Below are 21,695 nucleotides of genomic sequence, written 5' to 3' on the forward strand. Positions count from 1 at the left end.
CAAATACAACCAGTTATCTAAGGGAATACTTTAGCAGAAATGAAATTTATGTTGAATTCTAAAATATTTAGGGTTATTTTATCCTTTATATGCATGACTGATCCAGTTTATTTTGTTCATTTGTGCAGTGTATGGTTGTGTTTAAATTAGTCTTACTGCGATGTGTAAATTGGCCACAAAAATAATTAAGAAAATGTTTCTCCTTAAATTCCTATTCTTTTAGTATGAAAAATAGCAGCCATAGAAATCTTGAAGTATATAATTCAATACAGTTAAGTCAATCTTAAAATTGACTTGAACATTTTATCATTCTAAATACAGATATTATTTTGTAATTTGGTTTAAATTAGTCTTACTGCGATGTGTAAATTGGCCACAAAAATAATTAAGAAAATGTTTCTCCTTAAATTCCTATTCTTTTAGTATGAAAAATAGCAGCCATAGAAATCTTGAAGTATATAATTCAATACAGTTAAGTCAATCTTAAAATTGACTTGAACATTTTATCATTCTAAATACAGATATTATTTTGTAATTTGTTTCACTCTTGCCACTCTTCCATCTAATAAAGCTGAAAATTTCATCATTGTAACCACTCACAGAACAATACATAGTTAAAATAAAACAGTCACCAACATAAAGTCCTTATACATTACAGAATCAAACTGAAACTTAGTAGTTAAAATTTTAAATGCATTCTGGGTCAAAATTTAGAACAGGAAAAACTATCAGCCTTTATGGGGTCAGACATTTTAGAGGGCTCATAGCTATCTGTATATAATTTCTGAATTTATACATATAGGAAATATAAATCATATGAATACTAGAGAAAATTAATGCAAATATTCAAAGGAAGTCAAGATATATAAAGCTGTAACACTCAGCAAAGGCTTCAATATGGTATGAACCTTAAAAAGAAGACAGGACTTAGAGAAAAGGGAATAAAAGAACAGAGAAAACAAAAGGAGAAGAGAGAGGTAAGACAGAAGAGAATGGAAAAGTGTGTAGGGGAATGATATGCTTAAGTAAAGGAATGGATGAGCTAGACAGGTATGTGTCAGTGTATGTAAAGCCCTTAATTTGATCCCTAGCACTGACTGAAATAATCTTTTAAGGAATGGATGAAATAATATACATGGGATATGACCAGAACAACACACATATCAATTAGACTTAGATTGATGAAATGATGAATTGGTAGGAGATGGGAAAAGAATGTAAGTTTCAACTGTCAAGATATTTGAATGCCAGGTTTAAAAATTTGACACAGAAAAAAAAACAATAAAGATTTCTGAACACAACAGTGTTGATCAGGCAGAGATACACAGTTCAAACAATGGCATTATTGACTAAGGTGGGTGGTAAAAGAAATTGAACAAATAAAATAGACAAAAATAGTATTCTGTAAGGAAGAACATAGCATATGGTTGCCACTTGGTTGAGAGTTTAGAAGGGATGGGTAAAAATGTCATGAAAGACAGACAAGTGTTTTGAATTTACATGAATACACAAAAATAAGATAACTACAGTATAGGCAGTCAGGTCCAAGGAAACAGTAGAAAAACTTCAAACATCTGTTTACATAAATATGTATGACATAATTACCTGTCTCCATTGTTACAAAACTGAACAGCAACAACTTTGTCCTAAGACATAAAATAACAAATTTTGGTTAAAATGAACATATTTGTAAAATAAGTAAAGCATTTTTCCCCTCAAACTCACATGCAAAAGCGCCATGGAGTAGATTTTTTTTTAAAATACTGGGGATGGAACTCAGGAACTTGTGCTTATGAGGCAGGCAGCAGTACCACTGAGCTAAATCCCCAGCCCATGGAATAGATTTTTTAATATATAATTTTCTTTTAAAGCCTACACTTGGACTGGGAATTTAGCTCAGTGGTTCCAGTACCTGCCTCACAAACAAGGACCCAGGTTTGATCCCTGGTACAAAAAAAAAAAAAACCTATATCCTTCTAAAGAGAATAATCAATGAGGTCTTAAAAATGCATTAACTAAGGAGGTAATAAATTGAAATAAACCAGACAAGCAAATATACATATCCATTTCTCGAGGAATACAATTCTGAATAGACACTAGTTTATTATATATTCATAATAGTGCAACAGTCTAAGATACAACCTTAAAATAACTTATTGAATGAATAACAGTTAAATGAAATTTCCCACTTAATTTTAGTTAATTTCAGAAAATAATTCATGTTTATCACTTGACTTATTTTTAATTAGAATCATGTAACATTTTTGTGATACTATAACTTAGATACTTCTATTTCAAATTTTATGTGCATCAGTGATGACAAAATTAAAGGCTAAATCACAATTTTCATGTTGCTTTATGCTTTGATAGTAAAGTTAGAATGCATTTTCAAATGTGCATAATTTCTCAAAACACCCAGTTATAGAATTCCATTTGAACTTAAATTTAGTAAAAAACTAATAACAAATGTCCTTATATTTATTTTTATTTTTACCATTATTAAACTGTCTTCCTATGTTCACAGAACTCTGTAGTTTATACCATTTTGTGATTTCACTGTTATTTATCTGTTAAGAATCTGAGTTCTCGGAAGGGAGGGCAGAGACAGGGGATAAAATGATAACCAAGACCTGTCATGTAAAGGTACAAGATCCCAATGATGAATGTAACTGTACTGTATACCTAAAATGTACCAATAAACTCAATGAGAAAAAAAAGAATCTGAGTTCTCCCTGCCAACTGCAATTATTGATTTTAGATGTTCTGAAAGAATATATTAATGAGTGACTCAAAGCCATCACTGATTCCAACAGAGTGTATTTACTTTTATAAAATTTTCTTCTTAGCTTGACTCCCTATAAATAAAACTGGGTCAAAATTCTTTTCATAATTTCATTCTAAATTCTTCCTCATTTACCTATTCTTTCCTCTCCTATTTCTCAATAAACTTCACTGCACTTGTATATGCACTATAGTTGGGTAACAACTGCAAGAATATCTCCTTGGCATATTCAAGTACAAATGGATTTTCTCTATCAATGGTCTCAGTCTCAGTCCTTCAAATATTTCCTAAGCTTTTCTCTTTCACAACTTAAATATTATAGGACTTTAGTATGTAGGAATAAGGGACAGTAAGATGAAAGCTGGATTCATTATGTGCTTCAAAGGAAGATGTTCAATTATGTTTGCATATTAGAAAAAATGCAAAAGACTCCAAAAGCTCCCAGAAGATTTCTTTCTTATTATTAATTTTTCTTTTTTGTTCTGTTTAGTTTTTGAAAAAAGTTCTCACAGTGTAGTCTGGACTGGCTTCAATATCACACTTCTCCTGTCTGCGACTGCCAAATGCCAGAATTACAGGCATTTGTCACTGCACCTAGGTACAGAAGGTTTAGAACAGGGGTCTATTTAACTACAAATATCAGGAACATGGTGGATTTTGCAACTCATAATTCATTTTTAAGTCATCTTTAAGAGAATTTGCATGCTTGATACTGATGTACACTAATATTATTGCAAATGAGGTATACAATGAAATACAAAAAGTAACATTAAGATTTGCAGAGCTCAGTGTTGTTTTTTTCTTGTTGTTGCTTTTTTGGTACCAGAGATCGAACTGAGGCCCTTGCACTTCTGAGACAGGTGGCAGAAACACTGAGCTAAATTCTCGGCCCTAAGCTGAGTGTTTTCTATTGCTTATAAAACAGCTTAAGCACATGAGATGAATATTGAATTGAAACACAAACATTCCCATAATCCATAGTAAATAATTATTTTAAAGGAAGGGAAGAGAAGTAAGAGATGCATGAAAATTATTCAAGGCCTATGACTTAACTCCACAGAGAAGCCCAGCCACTTCTTGCAACTTGCCAGGAGGCCCGCCCCTTTGACCCCACACCACAGGGATGCCAATGTAGTGGTGTTCCTGTCCCCCAAACCATGAACAAGAGAAAGAAAGCCTCTCTAAGGCTCCTAGATGAAAGTTGAAGCCCATTGGAAAAGTGAAGAAAATCTCTGCGATAAAGGCACACTATACCACCATAGTAGGTAAATCAGAGGGACCAGCACCTCACATCAGAAACAGATCTAACTTTAGGGGAAAGACAGCTGGAACCTGCAGTAGAATCTTGTAGAGTTCAACCCAGCAGGATGTCAGCAATCTCAATTTGGACCTTGCAGCCAAAAATCAGCCTGCACCTCAGGGGATACCAGCTGGCTTGCTGAGACTAATTAGCTAAGACCTGCACATGCCTGCCCAAGCTGTCTATTGTATCAAGCCTGAAGGAGGCCCTCTGTTTCTATTTGTATTTTTTTATTTTCAAGCTACCTTTTTTCACTTATCTTTAATCATTTAAAATATTTTTATCTATCTTCCCCTTGTGCTCCATTACTCTCCCTTTTTGTACCTGTTCCTATCCTAATTAGAATTTATTTTCTCTCTTTTCCATTTTTTTTCTTTTTTTCCTTCTCTCAATTGCCATGAGTTTTAAAAGAACGCAATTACAGCCGATAGCCTCCCTATTGCTATTAGCTTGCTTTGTTCTTGGGAATATTTTGTTCTGCTTTTTTCCTCTTCTCTTCAACATCTCCCTAGAATTTGTGCACTGTCCTGTGTCCTCTGACATCACTTCTAACCTTTCTCTATTCTATCTATCCCTCCCTCCCCAACTCCTTCTAAACCCCAACCTGAAGAGTAAAGTTGCTATATTGAAGTTTATTCACTATAAACATATTTTGGGCTGGTACTCAATTTTTATTACATTCACATGGTTAAAGGAGATAGATCAATAACTACCACAAATTGTCATTTTCTAAGCTGTGCTTGCTGCTATTGTGTTGCTGATTGTATCACTTGGGCTAAGGTGTTGTGATTGACCTAATCAGTTGTCCTCACTGGTATAATGAAAATGAGTTTGCCTCAGAGACATTAGAGACTCAAAACCTAAAGACCAGCTATTTCTGGAAGATGGGAGTATTAAATGATGAATTAAACCAAGGACAATACCAACGCCAAAAATAGAAATGAGGTGGCATTTGCACATGACACAAACACAGACTTCCACCCCACCAAAGGTAAACTGTGGGAGAAATGAGGTGGAAAAGTCTGACAGTCAAATATCTGGTCACCCTGAACTGATACCACTGGAAGGAAAAACAAAACAACAACAAAACACAGAAGAATGAGGCTCTAGAAAAATTCAGAACAGAAACAATTTCCAAGATAACCACAGAGATAGTGAGAAGAATGAAAGATATGATTGGAGATTCTGGAACAGAAACAGATAAACAAAGAGATGAGCTCAGGACCATGATGTAATCCATGAATGCTAAGGATAAAAAGAAATGGAATCCATGAAACAGATTCAAACAGATATACAGAAGATAAAAAACTCTACAGAAAGCATTCACAGCAGGATGATTGAATGTGAAGATATAATTGCAGATGTAGATGACAGGATTGCAGTCAGTAACGATGAAAAGAGAGATCTCTTAAAAACAGTAAGGGACCATGAGAAATCAATCCAACAATTCTTAGATGATGCAAAAAAAAAAAAAAAAAAAGAAAGAAACAGGACTGATAGGAATCCATGAAGTAGCAGGAGAAAGTACAAATGATATGAAAACAAAAAACTGTTAACAGAGTTAAAGACAGACAACTTCCCAAACAGAGGGGAAGAATTTGACATACAGAAAAGTAAGGTATATAGGACTCCAACTACCATGATCAAAAAAATCTATACCTAAACATATAATAATCAAGATCCCAGAAATGCAACAGAAGAACAAACTACTACAAGTGGTTAGAGAAAAAAAAAAATCACATTCAAAGGAAAGCCCATTAGAATCACAGCAGACTTTTCAACACAAACCCTAAAGTCAAGGAGAGCTTGGGGTGAGATATTTTAAGTCTGAAAAGAAAACACCTTCCAACTTATGCTGATGTATCCTGCAAAACTATCTCTCAAAATTGATGGGGAAATAAGATACTTCCACAACAAAGAACATCTGAGAAACTACATGAATACCAAACCAGCACTACAAATAATTCTAAATAATATCCTAGAAAAAGACACAATTTCACAAGGCCCAACAGACCAAATCCAGCAGAATCTTCATGAACACCAAACCAGCACTCCAAAAACTTATAAGCAATATCCCAGAAAAAGAAAATGAAGACCTCAACTCCATTAGGGCCAACAAAGCAAATATACTAGGCAAGGTAAGAAATTATAGGGAGAATGGAAAAATAAAAAACAAAAGAACCAACAACAGGAAAATAATGTAACAATGAAAAGCCAATACATGTCAATTATAACTATCAACGTTAATAGCCTCAATTCACCAATCAAAGAAACAGGCTGGCAGAATGGATCAAAAAGCAAAATCCAACAATATGCTGTATACAAGAAACCCACTTAATCCACAAAGAAACTCAAATGAAGAGTAAAAGGATGGAAAACTGTTCTCCATGTGACAGGAGCCCAGAAAAAAGTGGAGTTAGCTAACTTATTTGCAGACAGAGTAGATTTCAAAGCAAAACTAATTGAGAGAAAGAAGTCCACTACATCCTTGTAAAGGGAAAATACAAGAGGAAGAAATAACAATCATAAATATATATGCACCACATACTAATGCCCCCAACAATACAAAACAAATATTAATGGATATGAAAAATGAAATTAGCACTAATACAAGCACTAATACAATTGTAGTGGGGGACTTCAATACTCCACTGACACAAATAGACAGATCATCTACACAAAAAATCAACAGCGAAAAAACAGAACTGAACCAAGTCTTAGAAGAAACAGACTTAGTAGATGTCTACAGAGTGTTTCACCCCACAAAATCAGAATATACATTCTTTTTGGCTGCACATAGGTCATTCCCCAAAATACACCACATGCTAGCTCATTAAACATGCTTAAGTAATGCAAAGGAATTTAAGTTATCCCTTGTACATTATCAGACCATATTGCAATTAAACTGGAGAGCAATAGCTGAAGAAACCCCAAGAACTTCACATAAACATGGAAGTTAAACTACATCCTTCTAAACAACAATTGGGTCACAGAGGAAATTAAAGAAGAAATTACACAGTTTCTAGAATTAAATGATAATGCCAACACAAAATACAGGAATATATGGGACACAATGAAAGCAGTTGCACAAGGGAAATTCATAGCAGTAAACACCCATACTAGCGCAACAGAGCAAGTTCAAATAAACAACCTAATGCTTAACCTTAAGTTCCTAGAAAAAGAAGAGCAAGACAAACTGAAAGCTTGTACAAGGGAGGAAATTATAAACATCAGACCAGAAATTAATGCAATGGAGACTAAGAGAATGATGCAAAAAAAATAGATGGAACTAAGAGTTGGTTTTCTAAATCAATAAACAATTAGCCAACCTTAACAAAAACGGAAAGAAAAGGCTCAAATTCATACAATTAGGAATGAAAAAGGTGAAGTCACAACAGACACACCAGAAATCCACAAGTTCATCAATACCTATTTTGAAAACCTATACTCTAATAAATGGAAAATACAGAAGAAATGGACAGATTCCTAGACACAAATGAACTTCCAAAGTTTAACCAATATGATATAAAGAGTCAAAACACCCTAATTACATTCAGTGAAATTGAAAATGTACTTAAAACATTACCGACAAAGAAAAACCCAGGCCCCTACGACTTCATTGCTGAATTCTACAAGAAATTTAGAGAAGAACTACTGCTACTGCTCTTTAAACTCTTTAACAAAATTAAAAGGGAAGCAACACTCCAAATTCAGTCCTGGAAGTAAGTGTTACTTTGATTCCCAAACCAGGGAAAGACCCAACCAAAAAAAGAGAACTACAGGCCAATCTCCCTAATGAATATAGTTGCAAAAATCCTCAGTAAGATACTGGCAAACAGAATACAGAAGATCATCAAGAAGATCATACACCCTGACCAAGTTGAGTTTATCCCAGGGATGCAAGGATGGTTCAACATATGTAAATCAATAAATGTAATTAACAGAATTAAGGACAAAACCCATAGAGCATCTCAATAGATGCAGAAAAAGCATTCATCAAAATGCAACACACATTCATGATAAAAACCCTACAGAAAACTGGATAGATAGTCTTTATGTCAACCTGATAAAGGCTATCTCAAAAACCAACAGCCAATATCATTCTAAATGGTCAAAAACTAAAAACCTTCATGCTCAAATCACAAACAAGACAAGGATGTCCACTATCACTTCTGTTCAATATATTTCTAGAAACATTAGCCACACAGGTAGACAAGAGAAAGAAGTAAAAGGAATAAAGATAGGAAAGGAAGACATTAAACTGTTACTATTTGCAGATGATATGATACTCGAAAAAGAAGATCCAAAAAATTCTCCCAAGAGACTGCTAGAGTTAATTGACTGATTCATTACAGAAGTGGGATACAAAGTCAACACTCAAAAATCAATAGCCTTTTTGTACACAAATAACAGACTCACTGAGATAGAAATTGAGAAACAATTCCTTTCATAATAACATCCAGAAATAATGAAATATCTAGGAGTCAATCTAACGAAGGCAACAAAAGACCTCTACACTGAAGACTATAGCACTCTGAAAAAAGAGATTGAAGAGGATATAAGAAGTTGGAAAAGGGCCAGGGATTTAGCTCAGTGATTCTGCCACCTGCCTCAAAAGCACAAGAACCTGAGTTCGATCCCCAGTACCAAAAAAAAAAAAAGAAAGAAAAAAGAAAAAAAGAAATGGGAAAAATAACCCTTGCTCCTGGGTAGGAGAAATCAACATAGTGAAAATGGCCATATTTCCAAAATTTCTATAGATTCAATGCAATCCCTATTGAAATCCCAACAGTATATTTCACAGAACTTGATAAAACAATCCAAAAATTCATTTGGAACCAGAAGAGACCTAGATTAGAAAAACCATACTAAGCAAAAGAGACATGGCAGGGGATATCACAATTCCCAACTTGAAACTACACTACAAAGCCACTGTGATCAAAACAGCATGGTACAGGCAAAGAAACAGACCTCAGGATCAATGGAACAGATTAGAAGATGGAAATATAATACCAGTCATACTCAGCTACCTCATCCTTGACAAAGGAGGTAACCATCTTCACTGGAGGAAAGACAGTCTCTTTAATAAATGGTGTTGGAAAAACTGGCTTTTAACTTGCCAAAGATTAAAAGTAGATCCCTATCTTTTACCATGTCCTAAACTAAAATCCAAGTGGATTAAAAATCTAAGTATCAAGGCCAGGTGTGGTAGTGCATGCCTATAATCCCAGCACTCGGGAGGCTGAGGCAGGAGGACTGCTGTGAGTTCAACACCAGCCTGGGTTACATAGTGAGTTCCAGGTCAGTCTCAACTACATAGTGAGACCCTGTCTCAAAAAAACCAAAAAAAAAAAAATCTAAGTATCACAACAGAAACACTAAACTTACTAGAAAGTAAATTAGGATGAACTCTTGAAAATATTGGTATAGGAGAAGTCTTTATGAACAAATCCTCAGCAGCACGAGAACTTGCACAAAGAATTAACAACTGGGATCTCATTGTATTAAAAAGTTTTTTCAGTGCAAGAGAAATGACTAACAGAGCTAAGTGTCAACCTATAATTTGGGAAAAAATATTTTACCAGCTACTCCTCAGACAAAGAACTACTATCTAGAATATATAATGAACTCTAAAAAATCAGACCACCCAAATACAAAGACCTGATTCAAAAAGAGGCATCTGACATCAACAGACATTTCTCAGACAAACAAGTAAAAGCAGCAAATAAATATATGAAAAAATGTTCAACGTCATTGGTCATTCAAGAGATGCAGATGAAAACAGCACTGAGATTCCACCTCATCCCCAAAAGAATGGATGCTATCAAGAAATCAACCGACAACAAATGTTGGTGGGGTTATGTGGAGAAAGGAAAATTTCTCTATTGTTGATGGGAGTGTAGACTGGTGCAACCACTGTGGAAATCAATATGGAGATACCTCAAAGAGATTGGACTGGAGGTTCCATTTGACCCAGCCATCCCTCTGCTGGGTATCTTTCCAAGAGAACTAAAAGAATCATATCACAGAGAAGTATGTGCACCCATGTTTATAGCAGCACAGTTTGTAATAGTTAAATCTTGGAAACAGCCCATTTGCCCATCCGTTGGAAACTGGATAAAGAAGATGTGGTTTTTCTATAAAATGGAATATTACTCAGCCATAAAGAACGAGTAATAGTTTCCCTGGTGTGAATATTCTGCAACAATGCATAAGATTCTAATAAGATTACTGACATTTAGAAATGGGAGGAAAGGAGCTAAAGGTGTAGGGAAGGTGTGATACGTAGGGGAAGAACAAAAAGGGAAAAGAAAAAAATGTGAGAGAATGAAAAGATGAAAATAAAGTGTTTGTAGATGGGGAGGGGAGGAGGGGGTGAAGGGAGGGCAGAGGTAAGAGGAAAAAAATGAGAATCAAGACTTGTCATGTAGAGGTACAAGATCCCAACAATGAATGTAACTATACTCTATCCCTAAAATGTACCAATAAACTCAATTAAAGCTGAAAAAAAAAAGAATTAAAAGAATCATGCCACAGTGATATCTGTGCTCCCATGTTTATAGTCTTCAGTTGACAGGCAATTGGGCTGTTTCCACTTGGATGCACACTGAGGTTATAGTCTTAAGTGAAATAAATAGGACACATAAGTAAACGCTGAATAGTTTCTCTGGTGTGAAAAACTAAAAGTGCAAATAAGGTTCAGATGGTATAATTGGGAGTGTGAAATAGGAAGAAATTCGTGAAAGGAAAAGTGAGAAGTGGAGGGGAAAGAAATAATGGAAAACAAATGTGAAAAAATGGAAAAACAGCCTTTGTAAATAGGGAAGCGTGCCAATGGGTTAAGGGAGGGCAGGGTATGGGGAAAAATCAAGAACCATGATTATATCATGTAAAGGTACAAGATCCCAATGATACATGTAACTATTGTGTGCTTTTAATGTACCAATAAACTTAATAATGGACAAAAAAAGGAAAGTATGCAAGGATATAACTAAGTAGTAATAGTTCAAAGCTTTTTTCAAACAGTTATAAGGGAATAAGGAAAAATCAAAAGGACAAGGGCTAGCCACAAATGGCTGTCACACAAGTCTTGTGCCTAGCTCTCTGCATATAAGCCTGTTATAACTATGGAATACTGAGTTCCACAATCTCAGGTGGTATTCTAAAAAATAATCATTCTAAGATCAATAATCTAAATTTCTTAAAAATACTTTTGCCTTAAGATATACTTAATAGTGCTTTTAATAAGTATGTAGATTTTAGGTAAAAACACTTCCTATAACTAATAAAATACAACCAGCTTAAAAAGCAATAAATTATTATTATAATGGGCCAGGAATTTAGCTCACTGGTGCTGTTGCCTGCCTTGCAAGCACAAGGTCCAGAGTTTGATCCCCAGTACCAAAAAAAAAATTACTATAATGTATGAATATAAAACATTTATATTGTTTTACTTCTGTACAGTTAAATAGAAGTTACATGCTATAACCATAGTAAATCCAGAATTTCAAACTTATCTTCATTATTAAAGAATCACCTTGACATAAATGTTTTAGTACCAATCCATGCTATAGTAAGTAGTGTACAGATCAGTAAAGAAAAAAATGAATGCAATTTTTCAGAGGTGTGAAAAAATAAAATAACATTTAAAATTTTCATTTCATTCTTACCGTATGTGATTCTAATTCAGCAATTTTCTCTGGGATTTCAGATCCCAAATAATAAATTCTAATCACATGGTCAGTGCTACCTGTTGTAATGAACATACCACCTAGAAGAGTAAAAAATAACATAGTATCAAAGAGCTTTAGAAATCTCCAATTGGTTTTTAGTTGCATGCAACCATGTACTAGTAAAAATGAGTCAAGAAACTCAAGGTTGTTTTCTAACTGTTAAAAATATACTAATATTCAAAGAAAAAGAAATAAAATTCAATGAAAACACGAGAAATTTGTAAGATAATGTTATCATTCACCTAGCAAAATCTATCAAATACACATTACATACAGGATTATGGATCATACACACTAAAGGTCATAGTCTTTAAGAATTAATTTCTTCCACAGACACTCAGAAATAGGTAAAGTAGTAAATTTTATGTATATTTTACAATGAAAGGAAAAAAGATACATTCTTATACAAAAAGTCTGTTTACACACTACAAAAGTATATTCTGTATGTAACCACACCATGTATTTTCTGTAAAATTAGGGCAAGATTATTTTTAAATTGGGGGTGTTATTCATTTTTGTTAATATATATTTGGAGTGGGAATTCAGTTTCTTTTTTATCAAATCCATTCTGGAATATATAAAATGTGACTAATGCAACAGAGTCAACCATTATTATATGTTAAGTAGAGTCCATAAAGTTTCATCTAAGATAGCATATGTGTCACATGTTTTATGTCCTTCCCCTATAGTCATGCATATACATCTTTCTTCATAAAATTGAAGCCTTTTATCATTTACAGATTTAAAACGTTTAATTTTTGTACATACCAGAACTAAAAGATGAACAAGATATTTGAACTCCAGGTCTGGATCTCTCAGTAAATTTCAATGGGCGATCTCTAAAGAGAAAAGAAAAATGTTTTCATTTTTTGTTCCTCTCATCTATTGGGTAAAATCTTTTGTGAGACAGGGATCTTATTATTGCCCAGGCTGGTCTTGAATTACTGGTGTCAAGTGATCCTTCTACCTCATGTTCCCAAGTAGCTAAGACTAAAGGTGTGTAGCACCACAATTGGCTTACTGGGCAAGAATTCTGACATAATACTGAATATAGCTGGATTTAGCATTAGTATAGAAAAACTAAAGGGAACTGACAATGAGTACTATGCCAACAAGTACTATTCCTATTATTCAGGTTAAGAATTCATTAAATGCAAATATATATCAGTATAGTTATAGTTTTACAATCATATTACCATGTTACCTACTGCTACCATTAAAAAAAGTTCCAAGAGTTCTTAACAAGAAATGAAACACCTCATACCAAAATTTTCCATATAAATTTATATCTTAAAAAAAAACGCATCAGCCGGGCGTGGTGGCTCACGCCTGTAATCCCAGCACTCGGGAGGCTGAGGCAGGAGGATCGCTGTGAGTTCGAGACCAGCCGGGGCTACATAGTGAGTTCCAGGTCAGTCTCAAATACATAGTGAGACCCTGTCTAAACAAACCAAAAAACAAACAAACAAACAAACAAACAAAAATGCATCAAAGGTTTATTCTAAAATATCTAATTATAAATTAAAATATGTATGAAGATGTATACACAAAAAAGTGTGTGTGTGAGTGTGTGTGTGTGTGTGTGTGTGCACATTTAAATTTGTGGACTATTAAGAATGAAGGTAACAAATAAAAATAAACATATTTGACTTTTCAAAAAATTCTAAAATTCTTTTAAACTTACCTAAACTTCATTGTTTTTACATGCCATTGCCAGAAACAGATTGTTCCATCAGCACCAGTAGAAGTGAGGTATCTTGTTGTGCCTTTAGTTGATGGACAAAACTTAAAAAAAAAATCGGATTCAAATATAAAGTTTTCATATTCAAACTTTCAAACAGCAGGTTTTCAAAATATACTCATTTTAATAAATATGCAATACATTTACTTAATAATTTCAGTTTCAAAGGATGTTATTTAAATTTCCTAGATTAATAAATGCCTTATGAAAATTTAAAATAGCAAAAGCTATAAAAAAGTAGTAATTGAATTTACGATAAAATATTTCAGTCCTTAAAAAATTAAGTACTTTAAAATAACTTCACATCATACTTTAAGAATGTTTTGATCACTTTTACTAAAGAATAAACTCACAAATTCATTACTAGTTAAATCATGGAAAGTGTGCTAATTATATGCTTCTACACAACCAGAATATTTTATAACTTATAAGAAAACAAAAGCATGGGCCAGGATTTAGCTCAATGGCACGGCACCTGCCTCACAAGCACAAGGTCCTGAGTGCATTCTCTGGTACAAAAAAAGAAAAGAAAATAGCATCAGAGGTAAATTTAAAACCAATGATTAGGTAAATAACATTTAAGTACCTGCGATATAATTTTTGTTCATTTTGGTACCAGGGATTAAATTTGGGACCAGCCCCAGGATTTAATATTTTAAACAACTGCTTCAATGAAGTATCATATTAATTTTGTCCTTTTAAACTATCTAGATATAATGAACACATAAAACAAACCTCTAAATAAAATAACAAATCAAAAAATGGGCAGCTGAGATAAATACACACTTCTCAGAAGAAGTACAAATGGCCTATAAATACATGAAAAAATGTTCAGCATCTCTGGCCATTAGAGAAATGCAAATTAAAACATTGAGATTCCATCTTACTGCAGAAAGAATGGCTATCATCAAGTAACAAATGCTGGTGAGAGTCTGGGGATAAAAGAACAGTTCTACATTGTCAGTGGAAATGTAAACTTGTACAGCCATTATGAAAATCAGTGTGTAGATATCTTAAAAATTGAAAAGAGAAATTTCATTCAATCTAGCTATTCCTCTTCTAGGTATCTTCCCAAGAGCTGAAGACATCGTATTACAGTGACAGATGCATACCCATGGTTATACAAGTAAAATTCATAATAGCTACATCTTGGAATAAGCCTATATGTCCATCAAGAGAGGAATGGATAAAGAAAGTGTGGAATACTACTCTGCCACAGAAAGAATAAAGATCAATAATTTGTAGGAAAACAGATGTACCTTGAGACCATAATGTTAAATAAAATAAACCACACAAGCTTCACATCGTTTCTCTTACATGAAAATCTCAAAATACAAAGAGCAAAATAAAAAGATTCCTCATGCCCAGAAATCAGGAAAAAGCTTAAAGTGAGAGCAGGGTTTCTGGTATATTGCTGAGATTTTATAATCTCAAATAGATATAATGAACATTTTCCATTGATATACTTAGGAATCAAGATACACAGAATTATAATATATTTTGAAATAAATCAAATGATCATTATAGATATTACAAGTCTTTTACTTGATTTTCGTATTTGTATAGAAAAGAGACAATGAAGGTCATTACATATTGGTTAAGTGAACAATTTTACAGGAAGAGTCAATAATTACAAATTATGCAACAAATACAAGCATACACAATTCATAAACCAAACACTAATGGACCTAAAAAATCAGATAAACACCCATACAAATGGTGTTCTTGATACCCCACTGACACTAGAATACAATACCAGTAAAATTAGGGGCAGGGGAATGAGCTCAGTTGGCACTACACCTGCCTCACAAGAGCAAGGTCCTGAGTTCAATCCCTGGTAAAAAAAAAAAAAAAAAAAAAAAAAAAAAACAACCGATAAATATCACAGTAGAACTAATACATCAAAAACGTGTACTCAATAGATGTCTACAAAATGTTCCATCAAATAAAAACATTGCCATTCTGCTTGGCAGTACATGGGATTTTTTCCAAAACAAATGACATACTACCCATAAAACATGCTTAAATAAATTCAAAAGAATCAAAGTTATGCATATTATCAGATCACAGTGCAATGAAACTAGAAATCAATGGCACCACAGAAGCTATAAAACATTTGTAAGTTAAATAACACATTACTGAATAATCAATGAGTCACAGGAATTTAAGGGATAAGACAGGTCCTAGAATTACAGATAATGCCAGTACAACACACTAGAACGTATGGGACTAATGAACACAGCTGTTTAAGAGAAATTTATGGCTGTGAATGACCATATCAGAAAAACACAACAAGCCGAAATAAATACCCTAGTGAAAGATCTCAATACTGTATCCAAGAAAAAAAGCACAATCCAAACCCAAAGCTAATACAAGGAAGTAAATAAGGTCAGAATAAAAATTAGTGAAATTGAGAACAAAAAACCCCATATAAACATACATACATAGAATCAATGAATCAGAGAGTCAGTTCTTTGAAAGATTAAAAAAAAATAGGAAAATTCTTAGCCAATCTTACCAAAATAAGTGGAAAAAAAGATTCAAATCCAAGCAACTAAAAACATAAAAGATGACATGACAATGGATTCTGCCAAAATCAAGATTATCAGGAGCTACTTTGAAAGCCTGTAGGGTAATAAAAAGGAAAATTCAGAAGAAATTCATAAATTCCTAGGTACATATGAACTACTAGAGCTGAACCAAGAAGAGAGACTTACAGCCATAGTCTACAAGAACTTCAGAAAAGATCTAATACCAATACTCCTCAAACTTTTTAATGAAATTGAAAGGGAAGCAGTACTCTCAAAGTCATTCCTGGGAGCAAGCTTTACCCTGATCAAAAATTAGAATAGCTGCCAGGAATTTAGCTCAGTGGCATAGCGCCTGCTGCAAGTGTGAGGTCCCAAATTCAATCCCTGGTACAAAAACAAAACAAACAAACAAACAAAAAAAAAACCAGATTGTTTTCATTATCAACTTGTTAATTAAACAAATATAATTTTTAAAATTAAAAAAGCATTCAATGAACAAAAAACAAAACTATAAAGCAAACTAATTAATATAGATGGAAAAATCCTCATTAAGGTATGGGCAAACAGAATGGCAAATGATGAAAAAGATCATATGTCATGACCAAGTAGGATTCATTTCAGAGATGCAGGGGTGGTTCAACATATGCAAATCAATGTGATACATCACATAAACTGAAGCAAATACTATAAAAAACACATTCATGATCATATATATAGATGCAGAAAAGGCACACAAGATTCGTGACAAAAACCCACAACAAAATAGGAATAGAAGTTCTTTACCTCAGTCTGATAAAAGCCATCTATGACAAAACAATGGTCAACATCATTCTAAAAGGAGAAATGCTGAACACTTTCCCTCTAAAAAAAAGGAACAAGTCAAGGATAACCACTGCCACCACTTTCTATATAGTTCTTGAAACATTAGCAAGAACAATTCAAAAAAGAAAGAAAACAAATATGCATAGGAAAGAAACAAATTCAATTATTATTATTTGCAGAAGACATGATCCTATACATAAAAGACAGCAAAAATTCTACCAAAACACTCCCACAACTAATAACAAAATTTAGTAGCATAGCAGGATACAAAGTAAATAATCAAAACTCATTAACCTACTTGTAACAACAAACAACAAATCCTCCAAGAGAGAAATAACTTGTCCAAATTACATAAAAAAATATGAAATGCTTAGGAATTAACCTAACCAAGGAAGTCAAAGATCTCTACAATGAAACCTATAGTATTCTGAAAAAGATCAAACAGAATATCAGAAAATAGAAAGGTATCCCTTACTCCTACTTAGGCAGAACCCATAACCCAAAATGGCCATACCTCTAAAAGAATTATACAGATCCCTTGGGGCATTACTGTGGGTTACCCAATTGGGTTACCCTTGGGTTAACTATTCCACACTTTTCTAATTATAAACTTTAGCATAAAAGTAGTGACTGTGAGTCTCAGTAGCTTTGCCTGAGGGACACAGGAAGCAATCTATGTGGTCACCCATTTGGTACAATGAAGTGGGCAAAAGTGTCAAATTGAGATTTTTAACCACATAATGCTCCATTCTTTTATGTATGTATCCCTGAGCATCACAGGAGGATAAAATATACCCATCCCATTTTTTGTTCTGCAAAAATCTAATTTGCCATAATGGAATCTGGGTATGGCTCCCAGTAGCTGTGCCTGGGGAAAACAGGAACACATCTGTGCATTCACCCACTTAGTGGAGGAAAAACAAGGTGTATAAAAGAGCTGCAAAGCAGCAACAGGTGAGTTTTACTCATGAAATGCTCAATCTTGAATTTCTTGAATTTAGGTTTTGATTTTTAAAGAGTTTTCAGTGGGGCCACCACCTGCCTCGCAAGCCCAAGGTCCCAAGTTTGATCCTTGGTACCAAAAGAAAATTATTCTGGAACCCAGTCTCCAGGTCCTTTTTCCTATGGTAATGAATCAAATGCTTTTGTGAGCAAACTTGTTGCTCCCATCTTCCAAACTAATCAGAATGTAACATTCAACAATTGGTTTCATAGTTTCCAATCAATGTTATGTCTGCTAACAGAGAAAAACTGACCAGCCTAGGAACTGTATGCAGGAACACAGCAGAAATTCCAAATGAAATGTTGCAATTTCAAAACAGAGAATTATATTGTACAATCTTTAGACTTCAGAAAAACATAACATTGGCCTCATATAAGGCCAAGAAAAACAAAGTGCTACTGCTGGTGTTGACATTCCACCATGATGGAAATAATGATATAGGAAACCCCAAAAAAATGGAAGCCTGAGGTGGTAATTGTCTAGAACAAAACCAAAGGTGTAATAGATGTTGTTGATGAGTTATGCAGCCACTATGATGTCACTTGAAACATAAAGTGTTAGCCAGTGGTTGTGTTTTACTTAATCCTAAACCAACAGTTTAATAGTTTACAAGGAAAATAACAAGCACAAAGTACCATAGAGACATTTTCTTAGATGACTGGGACTGGAACTCATAAGAGATCATTTACAACAGAGAAAGAACAAAACATTTCTGTCTGGTCAACTACACAAAAAAATTGTGGAGCACATTAGTGAGCTCACAGGGTAAGAGGCAGGCAGAGCACCACAAAGAACTACTACAACAGGTGCAGAGGATCGTAATATTGATTATGCCCAATGCAGGCTGTAAAGAGTTAACCCCAGGGCCAGGGATTTATCTCAGTGGTTCCGCTGCCTGCCTTGCAAGCAGAAGTTCCTGAGTTCAATCCCCAGTACAAAAAAAAAAAAGAGTTAACCCCACAACTGGCTTGTTCTGAAAAGTGAGTCTAGCCAAAGCCTATGTGCCAAGGTCAGAGTAACTCACACTCAAATCCATTCTCACAACTTAAAACCTTCTTACTAGAAGGACAATGTTCTAATTAAAAGCATGTATTTTGTCTATTCTGTTCCTAATTCAAGAATGCTTTGTCTTGTCCTTTATGAGCCTTGTTTACATTCATTTCCATAGAAACTGCACGTAGCTTGCCTTTACCCCAACTGATGCCAATAAAGCACAGTGCCTGGGACTGGCCATCACCTTTGTCAATTGCAATTGCATTGGTTATCCTGGCACCTGGCTTTCTCTCTCCTAGTTCTGTCTCGGTGTATTATGCACATGGAACACATGCAGTTGTCATGTGTGAAGACTGCCTTAAGTGTGACAATTGAAGCAAAGACTATTTTTGTTGTAGAGGTCTATTCGGATTTTTATTATAGTTCATGTAGGAATTTATTTCTGATGTTATCTTTTAGGTCTGTAAGCAAGTAACAGCTGATGTGAAAATATTGGTGTTTATTCTAAATGCGCAATACATACCAGGAACTTTATACTTTATTTTATTGATATCTTATGTTCTTGTTAATTACATGTTTGTTTATTTTTTTGAATCAGGGTCTCACTATGTAGTTCAAGCTGGCCTCGAATGCACAGCAACCCTCCTGCGCTCAGACTCCCAAGTACTGGGATTATACGCATGTGCTACCATGCTCGGCTTTACATGTTGTATAACATAAGAACCTCCTGACAAAACAGCAAGACTGGAGAGATATCAAGTATGTCCTACAAAACAGACAGGAAAGCAAAACTTGTGCTGTCAATGTAAGCAATACATGTATGTGGAATGTGCTGTTGTGATCTGTGAAGACTGCCTTAGGTATGATAACTGAAGTAAATATTTTTGCTGTAGAATTCTATTGGTATTTTCATTGTAGTTCACAAAAGAATTTATTTCAGTGGTTATTTTTTAGATTTTGTTAACCAAAAGAAGTCAATGTTAAAAATTTTGATGCTTTTTTAAAAACGCTCAACAAATATTAAAAATTCAAAGCCAGGCATAGTGGTGCACGCCTGTAATCCCAGCACTCAGAGGCTGAGGCAGGAGGATCGCTGTGAGTTCGAGACCAACCTGGGCTATATAGTGAGTTCCAGGTCAGTCTCAACTACACAGTGAGACCCTGTGTCAAAAAAACAAACAAACAAAAAAATCAATACTATTTTGATATTTTTTCTGTTAAGTAATCATTGTTTAATATAATCAAACTCATAAAATTAAAATTAATAATTCATTGGCCAGGGATTTAGCTTAGCGGTTCAGTGGCCTGCCTTGCAAGCGCAAGGACCTGAGTTCAATCCCCAGTACCAAAAAAAAATAATAATAATTCATCACTAGAAATACTTCTAAAGAATTGACATAGGTTTTGTACACCTTTCAGTGTACTCCTTTGCCACAAAATTGCCATGATGCCCCAAGGGTAGATGACAATTCCAATTAAAATACCAATGGCATTCCACACCAAAGTAGAAAAGGCAGTCCTAAAATTCATAAAGAACCAGAAGAGACCTAGAATAGCAAAAGCGATTCTGGGCAGGAAGGGCAAGGCAGACTGCATCACAATCCTGGACTTCAAGTTACACTACAAAGCCACAGCAATAAAAACAGCATGATACTGGCAAAAAAAAAAAAAAGCCCAAATTGTGGATCAACTGAACAGAACAGAGGAAGCAGAAACAACTCCAGTGACAGAGGGGACAAATCCTTTCTCTGGTGGAAAGATACCCTCTAACATTTGGTGCTGGGAAAACTGGCTGTGCAAATGCTTAAGATTGATACTATATCTGTATCTTTCACCATGCACTAGCCTAAATTCAAAATGGACCAAATATCTAAATATTAGGGCAGAAATAATCTGCTAGAATATAGGTAAAATATCTGTTGACATAGGTGTGGGGAAAGACTTTTGGAAGAGAACCATGGTCAAACAAGATATAATGTTAATCAACAAACTGGATCACAATAAATTTTAAAGAAAACTGCTCAGCAAAGGAACCTACCAATATAGTAAAGAAACAGCATACAAAAAAATTGCCAGCTACTCCTCACACAAAGGACTAATGTAAGAATAAAGAACTCAAAATAATTAGATCTCCCAAATTTAAAAATGGGCATTAGGGCCGAGGATTTGGCTCAGCGGTTTTGCCATCCGCCTAAAAAGCGCAAGGTCCCAAGTTCAGTCCGTGGTATCCTGCCCCCCGCAATACAGGGCATCTAAAATGAACAACTACTTCTCAGATAAATAAGTACAAACAGCCAATAAATGCATGAAAAAAAATTTAACATTGCTGAGCATCCAAAAACTGCAAATTAGGGGCCAGGGATTTAGCTCAGTGGTTCTGACATTTGCCTCGAAAATGCAAGGTCTCAAGTTTGATCCCCCGTACCAAAAATAAAAATGCAAATTAAAACATTACTGTAGGGGCTGGAGTGTAGTGCAGTGGCACAGCACTTGCCTTGCATATGTAAGGTTATAGGTTCAATCCCCAGTACAAAAACAAAAACAAACAAAAAACCCAAAATAACAGTGAGATTCCATCTCACTTCAGAAAGAAAAGGTATCATCAAGAAATCAACCAAAAACAAATTCTGGAGAAGCTGTGAGGAAAAAGGAACACTTTCTCATTGTGGGCGGTAGTGTAAACTGGTACATCCACTATGAAAATTAGTATACAGATTCCTTACAAAACTAAAAATAGAAATTCCATTTGACAAAGCTATTACCCTTCTTGGTATCATCCCAAAAGATGTG

The 21,695-nt window shown here is 34.4% G+C and overlaps 1 protein-coding gene across 1 annotated transcript in view; it reads right to left on the reverse strand.

The window, feature by feature from the left end:
- Brwd3 (bromodomain and WD repeat domain containing 3) overlaps window positions 1–21,695 on the reverse strand; it is a 169,737-nt gene that overhangs the window by 67,137 nt on the left and 80,905 nt on the right. The window contains exons 9-12 of the mRNA XM_010631085.2: window positions 13,500–13,600; window positions 12,584–12,654; window positions 11,753–11,853; window positions 1,606–1,646 (exon numbers count right to left, since the gene is read on the reverse strand). Coding sequence (XP_010629387.1) covers window positions 1,606–1,646; window positions 11,753–11,853; window positions 12,584–12,654; window positions 13,500–13,600 — 314 coding nt within the window. The remainder of the gene's footprint in view (window positions 1–1,605; window positions 1,647–11,752; window positions 11,854–12,583; window positions 12,655–13,499; window positions 13,601–21,695) is intronic.

Source organism: Fukomys damarensis, unplaced genomic scaffold, assembly GCF_012274545.1.
Source record: "Fukomys damarensis isolate Sample0158 unplaced genomic scaffold, DMR_v1.0_HiC HiC_scaffold_39, whole genome shotgun sequence".
In the NCBI taxonomy this organism is placed as follows: domain Eukaryota; kingdom Metazoa; phylum Chordata; class Mammalia; order Rodentia; family Bathyergidae; genus Fukomys; species Fukomys damarensis.